Source organism: Bubalus bubalis, chromosome 4 (assembly GCF_019923935.1).
Source record: "Bubalus bubalis isolate 160015118507 breed Murrah chromosome 4, NDDB_SH_1, whole genome shotgun sequence".
Taxonomy (NCBI): Eukaryota; Metazoa; Chordata; class Mammalia; order Artiodactyla; family Bovidae; genus Bubalus; species Bubalus bubalis.
The window spans coordinates 84,113,857-84,136,122 of NC_059160.1; the positions used below are offsets into that span (position 1 = coordinate 84,113,857).

At 38.0% G+C, this 22,266-nt stretch overlaps 1 protein-coding gene across 8 annotated transcripts in view; it reads left to right on the top strand.

Annotated features, from left to right (window-relative positions):
- Positions 1-22,266, top strand: part of TMEM117 (transmembrane protein 117) — a 649,146-nt gene that overhangs the window by 506,042 nt on the left and 120,838 nt on the right. For 7 of the 8 annotated variants that reach the window (XM_044941660.2, XM_025284014.3, XM_044941658.2 and 4 more), the window contains one exon: positions 15,816-15,975. In XM_044941660.2, coding sequence (XP_044797595.1) covers positions 15,816-15,975 — 160 coding nt within the window. Of the gene's footprint in view, positions 1-15,815; positions 15,976-17,059; positions 17,282-22,266 lie in introns of those variants that run through there. The other variant, XM_044941662.1, reaches the window with a different exon arrangement.

Genomic DNA, 22,266 nt, shown 5'->3' on the forward strand with positions numbered 1-22,266 from the left:
GGATTCTCCAGGCAAGAACACTGGAGTGGGTAGATCATCACTAAAATATCAATGGGATTTGAAGTAGTTAACAAAAGAATGCAATTTATCATCTTGATGTAAAAGATGTTTATCTTTGGATATCCAAAAGTGAGTGAGTGAAGTCGTTCAGTTGTGTCTGACTCTTTGCGACCCCATGGACTGTAGCCTACAAGGCTCCTCTGTCCATGGAATTTTCCAGGCAAGATTACGGGAGTGGGTTGTCATTTCCTTCTCCAGGGGATCTTCCCGACCCAGGGATTGAACCCAGGGAGATTGGGTCTCCTGCATTGCAAGCTGACACTTTACTGTCTAAGCTACCAGGGAAGCCAATAGATTTCTAAATTTTCAGCTAGTTGGGGTTTAATATTTGCTAAAAGTCCCTAACTGCACCACTACAAAAAAGGCTATTGGTAGAAAAGGTAAAAATTAAATGTATGACTTTTGATCCTAAAATAGCTTTCCAAACCTATCTTTTCAAATAGCCTTAATCTATGCATGTTTTTGGGAGGAGGCAATGGCACCCCACTCCAGTACTGTTGCCTGGAAAATCCCATGGATGGAGGAGCCTGGTGGGCTGCAGTCCATGGGGTCCCTAAGAGTCGGACACGACTGAGCGACTTCACTTTCACTTTCCACTTTCATGCATTGGAGAAGGAAATGGCAACCCACTCCAGTGTTCTTGCCTGGAGAATCCCATGGACGGAGAAGCCTGGTAGGCTGCCATCCATGGAGTTGCACAGAGTCGGACACGACTGAAGTGACTTAGCAGCAGCAGCAGCATGCTTGTTTTTACATTTTAAAGGCAATAATCCAGTCATTCTTTAGTCTTATTTCTCTAAATTATCCAACAGATATTCAAGGATAAAGCTAATATGTATATACACACATATTTTTTCAAGTTCTTTGCCATTATGGTTTATTTATTAGATGAGCCAGCAAACTTAGTTGCTTCAGTCATGTCCAAATATTGGCAACTCCACGGACTGCAGCCCATCAGGCTCCTCTGTCCGTGGGATTTTCCAGGCAAGAAAACTGGAGTGCATTGCTATTTCCTCCTCCAGGGGACCTTCTTGATCCAGGGATCAAAACCTAGTCCCCGTCATTGCAGGCAGATTCTTTACCACTGAGCCGCCAGGGAAGCCCTATGTATAAGATATAGAATGTCATTCCTTGTACTATATAGCAGGACCTTGTTTACCTAATTTAACATACATCTATATCTATTTCTCTGTATCTATCTCTATCTATAGATTAGCTTGTATCTGCTAATCTCAAACTCCTAATTTATCCCTCCCCACTCCCTTTCCCCTTTGGAAACCATAAATTTGTTTTCTATGTCTGTGAGTCTGTTTCTGTTTTGTAAATAAATTCATTTGTATCAAACTTTAGATTCCATGTATAAATGATATCATATGGTAGTTCTCTTTTTCTAACTTACTTCACTTAGTATGATAATCTCTAGGTCCATCCATGTTACTGCAGTGGCATTATTTCCTTCTTTTCTATGGCTGAGTTTTTGGTCTCTATGTATTGTGCTTTGCAGAGACATTACTTTGCCAACAAAGGTCCATCTGGTCAAGGCTATGGTTTTTCCAGTAGTCATGTATGGATGTGAGAGTTGGACTATAAAAGTTGGACTATAAAGAAAGCTGAGCACCAAAGAATTGATGCCTTTGAACTGTGGTGTTGGAGAAGACTCTTGAGAGTCCCTTGGACTTAAAGGAGACCCAACCAGTCCATCCTAAAGATCAGTCTTGGGTGTTCATCCGAAGAACTGTTGTTGAAGCTGAAACTCCAGTACTTTGACCACCGGATGCAAAGAGCTGACTCATTTGAAAAGACCCTGATTCTGGGAAAGATTGAGAGCAGGAGGAGAAGGGGATGACAGAGCATGAGATGGTTAGATGGCATCACTGACTCAAGGGACATGAGTTTGGGTAAGCTCCGGGAGTTGATGATAGACAGGGAGGTCTGGCGTGCTGCAGTTCACGGGGTTGCAAAGAGTCGGACACGACTGAGCGACTGAACTGAACTGAACTGATTGTACTGTTCTGTATTTGAGCTTCAGCTCTATGGCAGCATTCCCCAATCCCACCTTCTCTGTACATCTCACCTCTTCTCAAGGTGGCCCCTCTGGGGTCTGGAAGCAGGAAGAATGTAGGAAGAAAGAGTCCCCACTAGCTAGTACCAACATTTTAGCCTCCTATATCCCACAATGAACAGTTTGAACTATTATCACAAACATAAGAAAAATAGAGGTTTGACATTTCTTTTGAAGGTTCCCATACATTGTGCTATAATAGTGCTTATTGGACTCACGCAGTCCCAACATCTTGTTATCAAACACGCAGTTAAATTCATGTGACATCATCAGTGTTGAATGATCTATGCATGAGAAAAGAATATAACATCTAACAGTGGAAATGAAGGAAAAGGGATGACCTTCTAAAATCTCTAAACTGGAAAGGAAGGCAGAGTGGCACTAGAGCCTTTTGTTCTTAGATGAGGAATGGATGGTATTAGAGAGCTAAGTACCTAAACTGTAGCTTTAAGGAATGAGGACAGTAGACTTGGTGAAATGTACATGTTTGAACTGGATGAATTCAGTTCATCCAAATTTTATTTATTAAAAAAAAAACAAAACAAAACAAAAAAAAACACAGAAAAAACCCTCCCTTTGAAAACTACCTACCAGAGACTCATGCACCTCAGATCCTTTAAATTTCTTGAAATTATCATAATATGATAATAAGTTTTGAAAATCACCAATTTCATTAGGTTAATGGAGGATACTTTCCATTGGGCCAAATCAGATATTTCTGTGCCTGTATGAGCACATCAGAGTGGATGGCCCTTTTATCTCATAATGCCACCAAACAAAGCACAGAAAATTATTACCAATGAGAAATATGGGTTTGTGTATTAAACACATCATCTCTAATTTAAAAAAAAAAAAAACATTTAAGTTCTATAATTCAAAAGAAAATTTGTTTAACTATTTGAGAATGAGATAATATATAGTAGCTTTATGCTTGAATACCTGTTGAATAATTTGGAGAAATAAGACTAAAGAATGATTGGATTATTGCCTTTAAAATGTAAAAACAATATTTAAAATGTTCATTTATCATATATTATATCCCTCACAATGTCATAAATAGGTAAGCCAGAATAGCAAAGTGGCTGAGAGCTTGGCATTGAAGTCAGAGATGTACCTGTATGCATACTCTGTTGCTTCAGTCGTGTCCAACTCTTTGGAAACCCTGTAGCTCTCCAGGCTCCTCTGTCCACGGGATTCTCCAGGCAAGAATGCTAGAGTCTGTGGCCATGCCCTCCCCCAGGGGATCTTCCCAACCCAGGAATCAAACCTGCATCTCTTACATCTCCTGCATTGGCAGGCGGGTTCTTTACCACTAGCACCACTTGGGAAGCCCCTAAGCCAGAGATACCCCGATTTAAATCTAAGCTCCCTATTTGATTTAAATCTAAGCTTTGTGATCTTGGGCAGGTTATTTAATTTCTGAAGGTCTAGTGTTTCTTATGCAAAATGAGGTGATTAATAGTACTTACCTCATAGGATTGATTATATGAAAATTGAGTGCAATAATATACTATCTACTACATTATAACTGCTATCATTATTATTTACTTCTTCTTCATCATCATCATAAACATTGTCACCATTTCAGAGATAAAAAATTAAGCCTTACTCTTCTGAGTACACATAAATAAGTACTCTAAGCTATGACCATTTTTTGTCTTTCCTTTGACACGATTTCTTTTTAATATATATGAAGAGCTTTTCTCATAGAGTAGATCCTGACTAATAACCTTTTAGAGCAAAGATAGTTAAATTTAACTAAGAGAAATTGCTTTTAGGTATTAGATGGCATTTTAACATGCTTGAATGTACTTTGAAAGCATCTTTCTCTCTTGTTACATTTTAAGAAAAGACATTGAAAGTACCTTCCCTCTACAATTATTTGTGCATTTGAAGACAAGTAGCTGGGCCAAGTTTTCTTCTAAGGCTAATTTTGTTTTTTTAAATTTAAGTGAGCATTTTCCTGTGAACAGATGTTCCATGGAAGCCTGAGTTTATTTTCCAGATTGGATAGGTAATGATTTTGACTAATCTTAATTATGTCAGATATCAAGAGCTAAGCATTTCTATTCTATATCTAGCCTGAAAATATTTCCAGTAAGCAATTGTTTTAGGATTCCAAGAATCCTAAATTTCTAGAGCTGTATTAGTTTCTATTGCTTCATAACACATCACTACAAACTTAGTGTCTAAAAAAACAACATGTATCCTGTAGGTCAGGTCTGGTATTATGTGGCTGGATTCTCTGCTCAGGCTTTAGACAGGTTGTCAGCTGGCTTCTCATCTGGAGACATGGTCCTCTCCAAGCTCATTTCTGTTGTGTGCAGCTTTCACTTGCTTGTGATTATAGGACTAGCATCCCCATTTTTGTGCTGCCTGCCAGAACTGCTTCCTGCTCCTAGACGAGAATGACCCCCTCCATGTCAACAACAGAGAAGCCTCCCTCTCACACTGCAGAGCTCTCCATTTCCCTTTACTGCTACCACTCTCTGCTCTGAAAGAGCTCATGTGGTTGGGTTAGGCCCACCCAGATAATCTCCCATTTGGTTAACCAAAGGCCAAGTAATCAGTAATCTTCATTAAACATGCAAAAATCCTTTCTGATATATAAAGTAATATAATCAGAAGAATGATATCTCACAATATTTGTAGGTTCTGCCCAGACTCAAAGGGAGGAGATTGTACAAGGACAAGGATCACTGAAGGTCCTCTTAGATTTTGCCTGCTCCCAGAGCCCAGCGAAATACCAGAGGGTATATAGGTTTCTTTGGTTCTCTAAAGAAAGACAGCTCATAATCTGTTCTCACACCAACTTTCTTTCCAGCTTCCCTATTTCAATAACTATCATCCAGGTTTAGCATGAGTTCTATTAATTTTCCTTTCAAATATATATGCATATATATTTTATCCTCTGTATCATTATAACCATACCATTCATGCTTTACTGCAATTGTCTATGTTCTATTCTTTCTCAGTCTGTGCTTCAACTTCCCTCCAGGACTGAAGCTATTCAGCAAAATGATGATTTTGCTTGAGATATTTGAGTAAATATCAGTAAAATTGTCAATTACTGGTTAATTGCAATGGTCTTAAATTGATTTTCCAGATAATTTCCTCAATTGTCTCTTCCTCTTTGCTAGTAGAGATCCTGGGAGCAGAACACAAATTAGGCCCATGTCTGAGTTTACATCCAATTTTGCAATTTTCAAAGGAGTCTATATGTTAAAGAAAAAAGTGTCCTCAACAGTGGTCCATCTTCAGTCTTTATCCTGTAAAACCTCTACCTAGTATTTGGCTGTTTTGACCACATATTCATTCTTGAAGTTATCTTTCTGGCTTCTATAATGTTGTTTCTTTGGCTGCCCTGTGTTTTCATCATGGCCCTCTAGTTCGTCATTGCAACTCTCCGGCTTTTCTTATTGGGCTTAGCTGCCCTCTGTCTTGTGGAATCTGAACCTATGTTCTCTGCACTGAAAGGTGGATTTTTAACCACTGGACCTCCAAGGAAATCCCCTAAAGTATTGTTTTATTTTGGATTTCTTCGTATGTCATGTCATATGTCTGTGGCCTTCTCATCCGCCAACCATCTCTGGGTATACCATAAAAAGAGATGATCCTTAAGATTCTGTCATTGACTTTCTGGGGTTTTTTTTTTCCCTTTTTTTATCTGAAAAATCTTATTAAGCTTCATGTCTTTAACAATTATGGGTTCTTACGTTGGCTCAACAATAAAGAATCCACCTGCAATGCAGGAGATGTGTCAGGAGCCATGGCTCCAATCCCTGGGTGGGGAAAATCCCCTGGAAAAAGAAATGGAAACCCACTCTAGTTTTTTTGCCTGGAAGCTCTCATTGGACAGAGGAGTCTGACAGGCTGCAGTACATGGAGTCACAAAAGAGTTGGACATGACTCAGCAACTAAACACACATTTTAATAATTACTCTTATTTGAATGAACCAAAATCCAGGGCCTGATCTTTCCTTGGCCCAAATTCCTATCACCAGCTGACTATTGATCATTTCTATATGGATGTCCTACCAGCCCCTTAAACTCAACAAGGTGTTCAAAACAGGATTCAAAATATTTCATTCCTGCTTTCTTTCATATTTCTCACTTCAGTGAATGACTTCACAATCTTTTTAGTCACACAGTCTAGAAACTTTGGAAATATCTGTCACTCTTCCTAAATGTTTCACTACTACCCACTACTACCATTTCCATATTTTCTTTCAAATTTGCCTTTTATCTGCAACATCCATTCCACTATTGCAATCTACTCATTTTTAAGTCCAATTTCATTAAATGTCCTAGCTACTTTTCATACCTGAATAAAAATAAATCAGATATTCCTGAAAACTTCCATAGCAGCATGGTTTTTGCTTAACTTTGGATTTGTTTGTATATGTTGCCTTCCTTTAGCTGGTGATATGTTCCTTAAAGGCAGAGATCATTACTATGTCCCTTCAGTTTATGTCTGTGCCTTACATACTCAAATATTTCTTGAATTTTCTGTGTCCATGCATGTGTTACAATATGACTTTCTTATTCAAAAAGCAATACTATTTGTCAATCTTGTACATTACCTGAAATAGCATTATTTTCTCAAGGAGCTATCTAAATTCTTGATAAAATTACACTTTTACACAGCTTCAAAATTCTCCACTGATTTGACCAGATAAGATGGATGACCTACTTTTCAAATGCCAGCAATCTACTATTAATTAAATCAAATTTATAAGTTGGTTCTCTGACTAATGCTGACAAGCTCTTTCCCTCTTTTTTAGTGAAGTGTTTTTTTTTTTTTTTTCTTTCTAGTTTGTCCTGAATTATTTATAAACAAATCAAAGATTCTTCACAGGTTCCCAAGAGAAAATAAATATATATCTGCAGTAATAAAGCTTTAGATGTTTTAAAAAATCTTTTCCGTTAGAATTCAAGAATGGAGCATGTCTCTTATGAATCCTAATATTAATTTTTTGATCTTCCATTGTGACATGACATAATTTCCTTTACATATTTTTGTAAGACTGTTGGGAATTTTTCTATTCCTGTGGTCTATTTTGTCATTTTATTTCATAAAAGTATTTTATGTTTGTAATATCTGCTTTCCTAGCTATTATATTATGTCCCCAATGTCTTTGAAAAGATTCTTTCTTCAGGAGTACTTAAGTTCTGAAAGCATTCTTCCCAGTGGACAGTCTCCTGATGATACATTTTCAAGAGATATTTGAAAAGATACTGAAAATATACTTTTGGCCTTGGCTTGACGTATGTAAACATCTTGGCTTCAACGAAGTCACATAATTTTACCTGAACCTCCATTGTTAACCCAGTATATAAATTCATCCCATTTTTTAAAACAAATAAAGTGTAGTTGGGTTCTGCTTACCCCATAAGATCCTAGTTTCTCTTCTTTTTTAAAAAGTAAATTTAACAGGAAAACATGAAACATGGTATGTTTAACTCAAAATTTCTGCTTGGCATTTTTAAAAGTCAAAAATATGTTTGGAATATCATAGCTCTCATTTTATTTTCATTAAATAAACAAACAGGGGTATAGTTCTTGCTGGCATTGTTTGTAGTTAATAGGCATTATGTATAGCTTTATCTTTATTACCACTTTCATTACTGATTTGTGGTAACATTTTATACCTGAGGTAACAATTAATAGAGCATGTTTCACATGCTTTCTTCTATTGAATCAGTGAATTATTTAGTATGTATATGGTAATTCACTAGGAAGAAAAATTGGGTTGGTGAGTTTACTAAGAGACAGAATTAGCATGCCTGTTAGGTCCATGAAACCTAATTTTGCATTTCACAGGCCTCTTCCTTTGCTCTGTAAATACTGGAGGAAGTACCATCAGTCACAGAAGTATCTGAGCTTGGGGGCAGGTGAGGAATAAGCACTTTTCCTCCACTCAGTTCAGTTCAGTTCAGTCGCTCAGTCATGTCCAACTCTTTGCAACCCCATGAGCCACAGCATGTCAGGCCTCCCTGTCCATCAACAACTCCTGGAGTTTACCCAAACTCATGTCCATTGACTCAGTGATGCCATCTAACCATCTCATCATCTGTCGTCCCCTTCTCCTCTGGCCTTCAATCTTTCCCAACATCAGGGTCTTTTCAAATGAGTTAGCTCTTCTCATCAGCTGGCCAAAATATTGGAGTTTCAGCTTCAACATCAGTCCTTCTAATGAACACCCAGGACTGATTTCCTTTAGGATGGACTGATTGGATCTCCTTGCAGTCCAAGGGACTCTCAAGAGTCTTCTCCAACACCACAATTCAAAAGCATCATTCTTCGGCTCTCAGCTTTCTTTATAGTCCAACTCTTACATCCATACATGACTACTGGAAAAACCGCAGCCTTGACTAGACAGACCTTTGTTGACAAAGTAATGTCTCTGCTTTTTAATATGCTGTCTAGGTTGGTCATAACTTTCCTTCCAAGGAGTAAGCATCTTTTAATTTCATGGCTGCAATCACCATCTGGAGAAGGAAATGGCAACCCACTCCAGTATTCTTGCCTGGAAAATCCCATGGATGGAGGAGCCTGATAGGCTACAGTCGATGGAGTCACAAAGAGTCGGACACGACTGAGAGACTTCACTTCACTTCAGTCACCATCTGCAGTGATTTTGGAGCCCCAAAATATAAAGTCGGACACTGTTTTCACTGTTTCCCCATCTATTTGCCATGAAGTGATGGAACCGGATGCCATTATCCTAGTTTTCTGAATGTTGAGCTTAACTAGATTAAATAAATTGATTTATTCTTACTGTTTTTAAAATATCAGTAATGTGCCAGTCATTGATAATTAATAATAGATGACACAGCCCAAATCCAAAGAACTTTGCAGCGTACTAAGTAATTTTTTTCTAAAACATGTGTTTTGTTCCACATCTAGAATTATGAAACACAAAGAAACTAATTTGATTTCTTCTGATCAAAACTAACTGTGCTCTGTATCAATAAGCTACTTTTAAGTACCTCTGAGTAAACTAACATCACTCAGACACAGCTAGAGAAATTCAGGCCACTAAAAGGAATGTGGCCATTTCATTTGCCACCTCTTCTGTCAAAATTGCCAATGGCCAGGACTCCACATTAAGTTGCAATGGTTGGACACCGCAGAACTCCAAGGGGCATTGTTTATGTAGATTAGCATGCCAGGACCCTGTCCACATAAATTACAATCTGCATGGCCAGATGACCCAACCCAGAGGTGCCTTTTTCAGCCCCCTCTTTCATGCCCTTTCAGAAACAAGAGTTGCTAAGTAGCTTCTGCATTTCAACTTGTTCACTGCTTTTTGAGCTCCTGCTGTATTCAGGGCACTTTTCTTCATGGAATAATAGAGAGATATAAAGATAAATGACACATAAACATATAGTTTAATGGACAACATTAAAGTCTAATAATTTCCTTTACCATCTCCAAATCCCAATAGAGCCACAAACAAGATAAGTTTAATAACTGCATCTTGTTTCTCAGGATCCTATCTTAACACATGTGTTCAGGTTGGCCAAGAACTGACTGTAGCATTAAAGAAAGCCATGTGAGAAGCTGTGTCCTTTCCCGAGGTCACTAAGCAAGCATCATCTCTGTGTTCCCTTGATGCTTCTTGCTCCTAAGAGTGGGAAACAGGAAGGACACTAAAACCATTTCCTTACGGACTTCTAAGGAGCAATCTTGACTTCATTAGCTAGGTGATGGTGCTGAGTAAACCCATGAATTTCAGGGTGAGCTGGCTGGAGGACCCAAGTGGTGATTGTTTTACTCACAGAGTTGCAGTGGTAACATTGATCATTAAAACAAGCAAAATGGAAAGTGTCAGGATTCTCTCATGGCCATCTCTCAAGTCACAGCTTCTGTGTGCTGATAGTTGGTATTCCAAATGGAACTGGATGTTTGAACTGGCTCTCAGTTTTACGATGGAAAGTGAAGAAGAGTATTCTTCTATTTATGCCTGCTTGTTTTATTTTCCCCTCTAAACAACATGGTGAGAAATAATGATATTAAATCATTTTAAATTCTATTGGCATGTCACATTTCATTTTATGTGTTTAGTACTTTAACATATGAAAATACAACTAAATTGTAAGATTAAATTTGCCATCTTGATCCATGCATTCATTCTTTTTTATAGTGATAACATTAGAATTTTCATTTTTAATAAGATTCACAGATTTTTATTTTCTTATGATAAATTATAAAATACTATCTAACTTGTTTTGATTGAGCTCCAACATTTTAACACAAGTACTATAGAAAGAAATTAAAGTGATTTTTAGTTCTTTTAGCCGTTACAGTAATTGTGCAACATAATCAGAAAAAAGGATGATATTCATGACTGGAATAAAAGATTATAAACATTTTAGAACATGAGTAATGGCTAATCTAGTAAAACATATGAAAACATTTATTATGTTGAATCACATGAAATTGCTGTTTTTAGTAGGATAAAACATGATCAAATTTTGATGATTTTGTTTTACTCAACATATAATATATGAGTTAGGAGATTCTCTACATCCCTGCTGCCTGGTTTAGTCAAAATGAAATTGTGTGATGATTAACACTGAGTTAGCCCTCTGTGGATAATCCAAGCTCAATGCCAATTCTTCTCTCTCTTGATTTAATCTCTGATTTCAGGCTATTTAACTGTGCAATAAGTCTGTCTTACAGTAGTTATGAATGGAAGAGGGAAAGCAACGTTAACTAATTTAGTTACTTAAAATAGAAGTTCAGTATTTTTTCAAAAATCAAGAAATTAGAGTGAAAGAATGGTTAAGACTATGAATTAAACCACTATTGGGGAATTATCTTGATTCATTTACATGCACTACTCTGTTTCCAATCAACATACATCATAGATATTTGAGTCAATTATAAAGTATGTTTCCAGATGAGATCCAGATGATATTAAATTTTTTAGCATATCTGCAGATTTTTAGCTAAAGAGAGAAAGTAGTTTACTACAGGGCAAGTCCTGGCCCAGAGTCAGTTCTCATGGTAGTTCTGTCCCTGGCAGTCCCTGTGACATGAGCAAGTTCCCTAACCTCTCTGGAAGCATTTAATTTTCTCATTTAACTGACAACTCCTAGTGCACATATAAATTCACAATTCCATAGCAACCCTGTGGTTCCCGGGAGCCCACCCCAAAGATTGGGAAGCAGTGAATTAGAAAAGCTCTTTTAACCCTTCTTGGTCTCACATTCTAATTCCTATTAATTTAAGAGGAGTTAGCAGCAATTGAGGGAAAGCAAACACACTGGAAATGTGAAAACATGGAAGTGAGACTAACCACTTGAGCTGATAATTATGTGTGAGTTCTTTCTGTTTGACTGGTGGCCAGAAACCAGAGACAGTGGAATTGATGAGCCAGGATGTCCTGCTGCTGCTGGCTGCAGCTTGAAAGGAAATAATCCAGATAATTGTTTAATTGGATGCTATTTAAAAAGAGAAGTTGGAACTCCCAAGAATCATGATCCAGAGTAAACATCTTTTCAACCATATTGGTTAAATAAAAACCAAAGGATGCTGCATTGATGGCTAGCATCCATGAGGTTCCACTTTCACTTCCATTTTCACTATCCCTATTAACCATTTCCTGTCAGTTCTTGTTGGAGGCTGTGCCACTTTTACTTTTCAATGTTAAGCATTCCTGGATGATAACTTTCCAACATTATACTTACATTAATAATAAAAATGGAAAATGAGTGAGATCTTAGCTACGGATCTAATAACGAGAGGGTAAAATCAAGTGCTTCAAAGGAGAGGCAGTATGTACAACAGTTATGACACAGATTCTCATGAGTCAGCCTGGGTTTGAGTCATCTTATATCTTTTATTTTATATAATTGATAAAATCCATAGCACAGGTTCAGTTAACTGAACTTTCTCTCAGTTTCTGCACTTGCAATTTGGAGTCAGTCGATATTGGATTGTAGTAAGAATTATGCACACACACACACACACACACACAAGAATTATACTAGTTAATTTGTGTAAGGCTCCTATACCAGTCCCTGACACATTGTAGGTGGCATGAGTATAATTTTTTTTTGTTTTTTTTAGTTGTGTCTGACTCTTTTGCAACCCCTTGGACTGTAATGTGCCAGGCTCCTCTGTCTGTCGAATTTCCCAGGCAAGAATACTGGAGTGGGTTACCATTACCTTCTCCTGAGGATCTTCCCAACCCAGGGATCGAACCCACGTCTCCTGCACTGCAGGCAGATTCTTCACCACTGAGCCACGTGGGAAGCCCAAGACTATAATAGTAATTTGTTATTCTTACTGTTTCCTTCATAGAAGTTTCACATAAAAGTGACTATTTTTGTATAACCTAATACAGTCATGGCTCTTTGAAACTGGTGCTTTAACTGAATTATCATAGCAAGGTACAATCCATCAGTTTTATAAGAGGTGGCTCAGAAAAACAAACCACAAGCAATACTTTTGCTTCCACAAACTGTCTATATCTTATCTGTGTCTAGATAAGGCATTGAATGTAATTTTGGAGGTGGAATAACCAATTAATGGATTTTGATCCCCTTTTCCTTTTCTTTATTCCATCCTCTTGACTTTATTTTTAGAGCTCCTTCTCTGAGCTGTATGCATTCATATTTAATGATTGCCATTTTTATTCTTTTTGTATTATTAAATATTAAATATCAGGCAGAATACTTCCTTTAATTTCTCTTTGGAGTAATAAAATATTATCAGTAACTTTCTCTTGAGATCTGTAGCAATATTCTTTGTCAAAATAGAAGTAATTAATAAAGCCAGGAAAGCACCTAGGAAAAGCTCTTAGGAAGAGTACTATTATTTATTGGGTAAATAAAATATATCAAATAAACTAAACATCTAAGACATGAATTAGTATACATTTGGTCTCAAGAAACTCTGAGACATTCTGGTCTCAGGAAGTTCTGTAAAGCTCTGAAGCTCTACAACAGATATTATGATAAGTTCTAATTACCAAAGAGTTTTAGTGATTACTTTTAATGACTTAATTAACAGTGAGATTATTAGCATGAGTAAAAATGACTCCCTTGAACAGACTGTGGTTGATAAGGAAAAGGGGTATAGGGGAGGGATGAATTGGGAGTTCAGAATTAGCAGATGCAACAGTTTTGTATACAGTGGATAAACAACAAGGACCTACTGTATAGCACAGGGAACTATATTCAGTACCCTATGATAAACCATAATGGAAAATACGAAAAAGAATATATATATTTGTATGTGTGTGTGGGTGTGTGTGTGTGTGTGTGTGTGTGACTGCACACTTGGCTGTACAACTGAAATTGACACAACATTGTAAATCAACAATTCTTCAATAAAATAAATTTTAAAAACAAAATAACTCTTTTGTGAATTTTGTAATAGGTGAGGCTTGTGATTATTCATCAAACACTTATTTCAAAATCTCATATTTTGTCACCTAAAAATATGCCTCTGCATTAATATTTAATTTTACAGTATCAGTTTACATACTTAGACCAATGAAGTAACATTAAATATGAATTCCTATGTAATCAACTGTCTTCACAAAAATAAGATTTCAGGTGTCTCTTGGAGAAAGTGCAGTAATGACATTAAAAATACTAACCTATCAACCAGGATCAGAACAACAGGATGGATGCTAGCCTTGGAGCTGTAACCCTGTTTCACCAAGACTTCACCCTCTCGTACTGGATAACAGGAACGTGGGGGAGCCTTGTGAAATAGGCAGAAAAGGACGAGCTTGAAAGAATTGGGATCCCAACCATTTACCAACCTGTACCAGACAGGGAAGCCTGGCGTGCTGCAGTCTATGGGATCGCAAAGAGCTGGACAAGACTGAGTGACTGAACAACTGTTATACAGTGTATACTAAGAAGTATATATATTCATAGCATCCTTGTGAAACACACATACGAAAAGCCAAGACTGGTGAGGAAATACCTTTATTACCAAAAAAGAGCTTCAAAAAATAGTCAATATCTATCTATTCTTCATGAAAGTTGTTAAATTTTTGTTGACAAAAGAAATTGTAATTTGATTCAAATTTGCTTAAAGTTTCTCAAACTCAAAAAGACAAAAACAAATTGACTTAAAATTTGTTTAAAATTCCATTGTTCTTATGTTTGACTATATAATATTTGCAATTTCTTTCTGTTGTAGTTTAATAATTATTTAGGATTTCTCTCATGCTCCTTTAATCCATTTGGATTTCAGGAAATGCTCAAAGATGTTCTAAACAGTAGCATAGATAATTTTTAATTTATATACTTTGGAGATAATGAGTCAAGTTCTTTAGAATCTGCAATTTTAATAAATTTTAAGAAATTTTTTTCTAAAATTAAAAAAATGTATCTTTTCTATTCATAGGGTAAAAATCTAAAGAAGAGTTCATTATATTCATTTTATCAAAATATAACCTGTTCCAAATAGAAAGTTGTAAAAAGGAAACTCCAAGTTTTAGTTTAGAAATTTGTATTTTGTTTAGTTGTTAAGAGAATTCTAGGATGATTAATATTATTCCATTTTTCTTTTCTCTATTTTATTTATTCCTTTACATTAAAATCATTTTCAGAATATTTTTCTTTTTCATTCTTCTTCTTATAATTCAAAACAATATCTTTGTACAAAGATCACTCTGAAAGCAGAGGCTCTACTACATTATGGACAATTTTCTGGCCAGTTGCATTTTCACTGCCCACATTTCAGATTCACTTTGAATATCAATATTAAAGACCAATTTAAGTATTTTCTTTAAGACTTTATTTGATAATTGTTACAGTTTCAACAAATGTTCTTTGAACTCCATCTTTATATAATTGTGTAAGATTTTATGGAGGCTACAAAAATATATAAAAGAAAAATCTCAGGCCCATAATATCTTATGGGCTTCCCTAGTAGCTCATATGGTAAAGAACCCACCTGCAATGTGGGAGGCCTGGGTTCGATCCCTGGATTGGGAAGATCCCCTGGAGAAGGGAATGGCAACCCACTCCAGTATTCTTGCTTGGAGAATTCCATGGACAGAAGAGCCTGGTGGGCTACAGTCCACGCATTCACAAAGTCGGACATAACCAAGTAACTAACACACACAGTATCTTATAACTAGGGATGGGGGAATCAGACACTGTGTGACCTGGATAGGTCACTAGGCCCCAAGTGATCTATGATATGAGTCCCATGAGAAGAGGCTATGCATTCGGCATGAAGTGGTTCCTCTACAGAGCTTGTCAGGCTATGGGGATGATGAAGGAGACCCATCTATCTATATTCTCTCTTTTTAGAATGATCATGGAATTCAAGGACTTTCTTACCCATCTGCTTTATGTATGTCTGCCACCTTCAGTAAAACAATATATATATAAATGAGAGTTACAACCAATGCTCTCTTTGGAATATATAGTGCACTAAGTAAGGTTATTTATAATATTTTGTTGTAATTATTTGTTCTATAATCAGTGCCTTATTTTTCTTTAGGAAAATTCTTGAAAGAGATACTATCATACCTTTTTCTAATTACTTTTGAAAGAAAGCTCAAGTTGCTTCTTTTTTCATCTTCCTTTTGGGGACTATGCCTTAGGATAAGTACTTGGCAAAGGGTCGATGTTTAATACAGCAGATCATGTGCATGCCCCACTGTTTATATTATTACTCTAGTGTTCTTTACTGTCATGTTCCTTGCAGGACGGTTCTTTTTACTCTGACGTCTGTGGTTGTACTTGTCATTACAACTGACTGGATCAGCTGGGACAAGCTGAATCGGGGATTTTTGCCCAGTGATGAAGTTTCCAGAGCCTTTCTGGCTTCTTTCATCTTGGTCTTTGACCTCCTTATTGTAATGCAGGTAAGTGTGTTTGTATTTTCTTCCTCTCCTGAAGCCACCCCAAGCTTTGTTCTCTGTATTGTAAACATTATTCAGTGAAAGGCTCCATAAAGCTAGAGAAATGCAGTTTACAGTTGCTATTAATGGAGCCTTCTCTAATCATATTTTCAGCCCTTTTACTAGGCGTATAAGCCAAATGGGCTTTTATGAGAGGGGCACCAAAAAGTCATTGTATGACCATTGCAAGGTGGCCCTGGAAACCATACAGAATGGTTTTGTTTTTTGCCAAAGCTTCAGGGGAAAAAAAAAAAAAATCACTGTCATTTAGTAAATGGAAAGCTGCAGAGATGAGGATGATATAAAACCAATGAAGCCAGGATAAGCAATTGCCAAAGCAACTCAGGGTTTTAGAGCAGTTGAAATGGAATAATATAAAAATGCTTTTTCTGGTTATGGAAATTATCACTTTCTTTCAGTATCCACAAGAGATCATTCCATTTTTATGTAAACAGTATTTCTGCCCTGCTTAGCAACAGATTGTTTGACAGTGGCTTTGTGCTAACCGGTGCTACTCATGTAATCTTCTGGTGTGAATGCTTTGGGGTCTTAGGGATGTTCCTTTGAGTCAAGCAGAAAGAGACATTAACTATTACTTGGCACTTTGTCTTGTTCATTAAATGTCCGTCCATTTGCTAGACATTTTCTTACTGCTTTCATAAGGCAGTTTTGTGTTTTCCTCTCCAGAGGCATTGTAAGTCACCAGAACAAAGGCTCCATTGCTGAAGGGAAAATAAACTTCATTATGTTCAGAATTTATGTGAGATTTCACAGGATACTAGACTGGTTTTCTCATTTCTAGAGGCAAAGAGATGCCTTTATAAAAGATATTCTTTAGTGTTTTCAAAGAGAATAACAATCTGTTTTGCTTTGTGGTTATTGGTGTTGTTTTTGAGGGGGGTTATGTTTTTGTTTCTTTGTTTTGGTATATAACATAGCCCAGGCATGAGACTCAAGATGGTTCTTAGGATATATTATTATTTTGTGCTGTGCTTAGTCACTCAATTGTGTCCAACTCTTTGCAACCCCATGGTCTGTACCCCACCAGCCTCCTACGTCCGTGGTGATACTCCGGGCAAGAATACTGGAGTGGGTTGCCATGCCCTCCTCCAGGGATCATCCCAACCCAAGGATCGAACCTAGGTCTCCTTCATTGCAGGAGGATTATTTACTGTCTGGGCCACCAGGAAATAGTATTATTTTAATGGATGACAGTTTAAAATACATTATTGTTTTTAAGAATTAAATAAAATTGAATTATTGTCTCATCTAAAAATTGACATACATTTTTTTTTATTTCCTGTGTGATAGTTTAGCATAGTGAAGAAAGCCCTAGGGAAGCCCTGGCAAGGTTCCCTGTCTCTCACTTGCTGTAGGACCTCCTCTGGATATTTGTAAAATTGAGTTTATAGCACTTACACAATAATGTGTCATGCATTAGTTGTTTAAAGACTATTTTTATTTTCTTTCATCTAACACTCCTCTTAATGAATATACTATCATTTGTAAAATATCTACTTTGCCCAAGTGGCCCTACTGGAGCTCTTGAACCCATCTTAGTGTCAGAAGTATCCATGGCCAAGTAGACCATTATCTTTTCATTTGTATATGTGAGAACATAAATGTCTTGATTTCCTACTACCATCCTCCACCTTTTACCCTCTTTATATAGTTTTAATTATTCTTCCAATAGTTTCACTAAAATCAGGGATTGAAGTGGGAAAATGTAATGTTACAATTTGCAGATGTTATGGGTCACTCAAAGAGTATTTAAAAAGAGAGAGATGGAAGGAAGGATAATCAGGATTTATGCAAGCAGAGTCAGCAGGATTTGGAAGGGAAAGGCATTCTAGATGCAGGAAATGGCATGAAAGTGTGGAGTCAGTAAATACTGAAGTGTTCAGAGAGTGCCCAGAACGCCTTGACTGAAGATAGAGGGTTTCTGCTGAGGAATATATCAGTTTGGACTGTTTTGGCTATAAGCAACAATAACCCTGCCAAGCCAACGTAGTCAAAGGGGAAAGGGGAAAATGTATGGCTACATGATGAGGCTGTCCTGCAGAATTAAAGAGGGGGTATGCAGTAGCGTTTTAGTGGCACATGAAAGCAGAGACTAAAGTGTAACAGGAAGCCCAGACCAAGCTCTTATTCTCCAGCTCTCATCTTTTTTTCTTCACTTCTACTTTCTTATTCTCTTTTGCTGTAAAGCAGCTTTTTCAGCTTTCCAGTTCACATGGAAGAAGATGGCCACAGTCAGCATCTGAGAGAGAGACTGCTCTCTGGCTGTTGGGTCTACCTCTGGATTCCAGGGAAGGAGTGGCAGGGACTAGATTGTCCTGCATCCATCTGTGTCCTGTTGGGAGTGAAGCAGTCCTAAAGATAAATGGGGGAGGAGTTGGGCCTCAAAAACCAGATTAATCGGTGTCTAATACAAGGAGGAGTCGAAGATGAGCCCCCCCCCCACCACACACACACACCCAGAGGAGGTCTGATTAACTTCTTTGCTCTCTCCCTCAACCCTGAGTAAGCCAGCCAGGCATACTGATTCATCATTTGCTATGTCTCTTGTGGGGCTTCCCAGGTGGCTCAGTGGGTAAAGAATCTGCCTGCAGTGCAAGAGACACAGGAACTGAGGGTTCAGTCCCTGGGGTCAGTAGGATTCCCTGGAGAAGGGCATGACAACCCACTCCAGTATCCTTGCCTGGAGAATCCCATGGACAGAGGAGCCTGGCAGGCTGCAGTCCTTGGGGTCGCAAAGAGCTGAACATGACTGAAGTGGCTGAGCACGCATGCCTCTTGTAACCTTATCTTTTCTTCTCATTCCTCTGCCACCATTCCAGTCCTGACTCTCCTCTGTACTATTGTAAACTAATCTCCAGTTGAACCTTCTGCCTCCAGATGTCCCTTTGGCCCATATGCCCTATACAACTCACCCTCCTAAGCTTCCAGTCTGAAACATCATGCTGTATATGTCACTTTTCACCCAAAAATATTGTCAGTGACTCCCATTGTCAAAGAATGAAGTCCAGACTCCAGGAGCTCTCTGTTAGTGCCCTATGTGGTCTGACCTTATCTATGTATTCTCTCACATCTTCTATGATCTGGCTCTGCCCCAGCCCTGAGGACTGTTACTTGACCCCAGCAGCTTTATTCCAGGATGTCTGTGATCCTCTGTTTCTTTCCCAGATCACGTCTCTCTGTCCTGTTCTGCTTGTTTTGACTTGACCATTGAATACCATTCCAATGCCCCCTCATTAAAGCCATGGGATGACTTCCTCCTTGCAACTCCTGAAGCACATTTTACCCAACCTGCAAATCAGCATTTCACCTTTGCCTGCTCGGTAGAGCATAAGCCATTGCTTATAACTATCTATCCCTGGAGCCTCTCTAGCACAGAGACTTACATGTGCAGCAATAGACTCAGAGTAATAACTGCTTGATGAGGATAAAGTAGTGGCAGTTTGGCACCGAGTTTCATGCAAACTTGGTCCCCCTCTGGGAGCATCATGTTGAAGTTCAAGGAACTAGTACATGTGAGAGAATGGATTTAAGGAATCAGAGCCTCAGAAGGCATATATATTCAATCTTTTAAAAATATCTAACACAAACGTCGTAACAAGTCCATAACCAACTAAGCTCTGATCAAATCCACTTCATATCCACATATTTCTAACAAAAGAGAAATAGAAAAGTAGAGAAATTGGTGGAAATGGAGAAGTAGTTTTACTAAAAGGTTTTGCCTCATTAGAATTGTTTAAGTGATTTAAAAGTAATCGATTCTAGGCTTTTATATTGGTAGGAAAATTCAACTTATATGATTGAAAGATATTTCAATACTTGGTTTAAAAAAAACCATTAGAATCTTATAGTATGGCTATAAAGATTTTACATTAACAGGACTAGTAGGCCCATTCTGAATATTTTCAGAGAAAGTACAATTATTTATTTTTATGACTTTTAAATAGAATTTTTCTACATTTTTGTAAATACTATTTGTTGTATCACATTTTTCTGAGTTTTGGTAAATTCACTAGAACTAAGGCATAAACAGATGCCAATAAACTATAACATGACTCATATGAATCACACATTACTGTAGAACACAAGAAGTAAATTGTAAAGAACCCTCCCTCTGAGGAAATCTTGTCTCAAATTTGTTTATGTCATTTAACTTTTATATACTCCTTGAATTCCTTCCTTAAGTATTTAATCTGCAGTTATATTCCACCTGGGATTCCCTGACAGCTCAGGTGGTATAAAAATCCACCTGCAGTTCAGGAGACCTGGGTTCAATCCCTGGGTTGGGAAGATCCCTTGGAGGAGGGCATGGCAACCCACTCCAGTCTTCTTGCCTAGAAAATCCCCATGGACAGAGGAGCCTGACAGGCTACAGTCCATGGGGTCACAAGGAATCGGACAGAACTGAGTGACTAAGCACATATATTCCACCTACTCATCTTTTCTGCTATATTGAAGAAAAGATATACCTAAGACATATAAGAATTAAAAATATACATTGTCCGGTAAGCAAGGGCTTCCCAGGTGGTACTAGTAGTAACGAACCCATTTGCCAATGCAAGAAACATAAGAGATGTTGGTTTGATCCCTGTGTGGAGAAGATCCCCTGGAGGACGGCGTGGCAACCCACTCCAGTGTTCTTGCCTGGAGATCCCATGGACAGAGGAGCATGCTGGGCTATGGTCCATAGAGTTTCAAAGAGTCAGACACAACTGAAATAACTTAGCACACACACACAGTAAGCAAAGAACAAAGTATGTCTTAGGGGTTCACCAAAAAAGAAAAATTAACAAAAGAGAGATAGCAGTGTAGACAGAACAGTACAGAGGAGCTTCAGAAAAGAGATTAAATTAAGACAGGCATCTTGAATTTTAGAAGGCAGAACAGGGAACAAGAAAAATTTTCCAACTAGGAGTAGTATCATAGTCATCAGTGTGAGAACTCAGTTTTGTTCCATTAAGATAAGAAAACATTCAAAAATTCATTTCTAGTGTTCATCTTACCAGGTGCTGGAGACAGAGGATAGGGGAAAGGAGATCAAAGATCAGTAACACAGTGCACAGGAGTCTGTAGCTGCAGAGAGGAATTCACAATTTAATGGAATAGATATGAGTAGAAAAATAGAGATATTTGAAAAAGACTGTATTTAGATGAATTATTCAGATTGAAAGTAAAAATTCCTGCCTTGACACTTTTAAATTCAACTAACCCACCCTCCCAAGATCTAGTTGCTGATATGAAGGCTTTAGGAGAAGGAAATTCCTCTTGATAAGCTATAGAACATTCTGAGGTTTTTACTAGACAAGAAGAGAGACAGAGTGAAAGAAGGAAGAGAAGGCAGAGGAGAGGTGAAAGGCTAGAAAGATAGATATAGGCAGGAGTGAGTGGAGGAGCCAGTAAAATTTTCCAGTGTGTGTGAGTGGTGGAGGTGGGCAGGATTAGGCAGTGGTGATGACCACAGAGGCCAATGATGCTGTCAATTCAGTTCAGTTGCTCAGTTCTGTCCAACTCTTGGCAACCCCATGGACTGCAGCACGCCAGGCTTCCCTGTCCATCACCAACTCCCAGAGCTTGCTCAAACTCATGTGCATCAAGTCAGTGATGCCATCCAACCATTTCATCCTCTGTTGACCCCTTCTCATCCTGCCTTCAATCTTTCCCAGCATCAGGGTCTTTTCAAATGAGTCAGTTCTTTGTGTCAGGTGGCCAAAGTACTGGAATTTCAGCTGCAGCATCAGTCCTTCCAGTGAATATTCAGGACTGATTTCCTTTAGGATTGACTGGGTGGCTCTCCTTGCAGTCCAAAGGTGTCTCAAGAGTCTTCTCCAACACCACAGCTCAAAAGCATCAGTTCTTCAGCACTCAGCCTATTTTATAGTCCACCGCTCACATCCATACATGACTACTGGAATAAACCATAGCTTTGACTAGATGGACCTTTGATGGCAGAGTAATGTCTCTGCTTTTTAACATGCTGTCCTGGTGGGTCGTAGCTTTTCTTCCAGAGAGCAAGTGTCTTTTAATTTCATGGCTGCAATCACCATCTACAGTGATTTTGAAGCCCCCAAATATAAAGTTTTCCACTGTTTCCACTGTTTCCCCATCTATTTCCCATGAAGTGATGGGACTGGATGCCATGATCTTAGTTTTTTAAATGTTGAGCTTTAAGTCAACTTTTTCACTCTCCTCTTTCACTTTCATCAAGAAGCTCTTTAGTTCTTCTTTACTTTCTGCCAT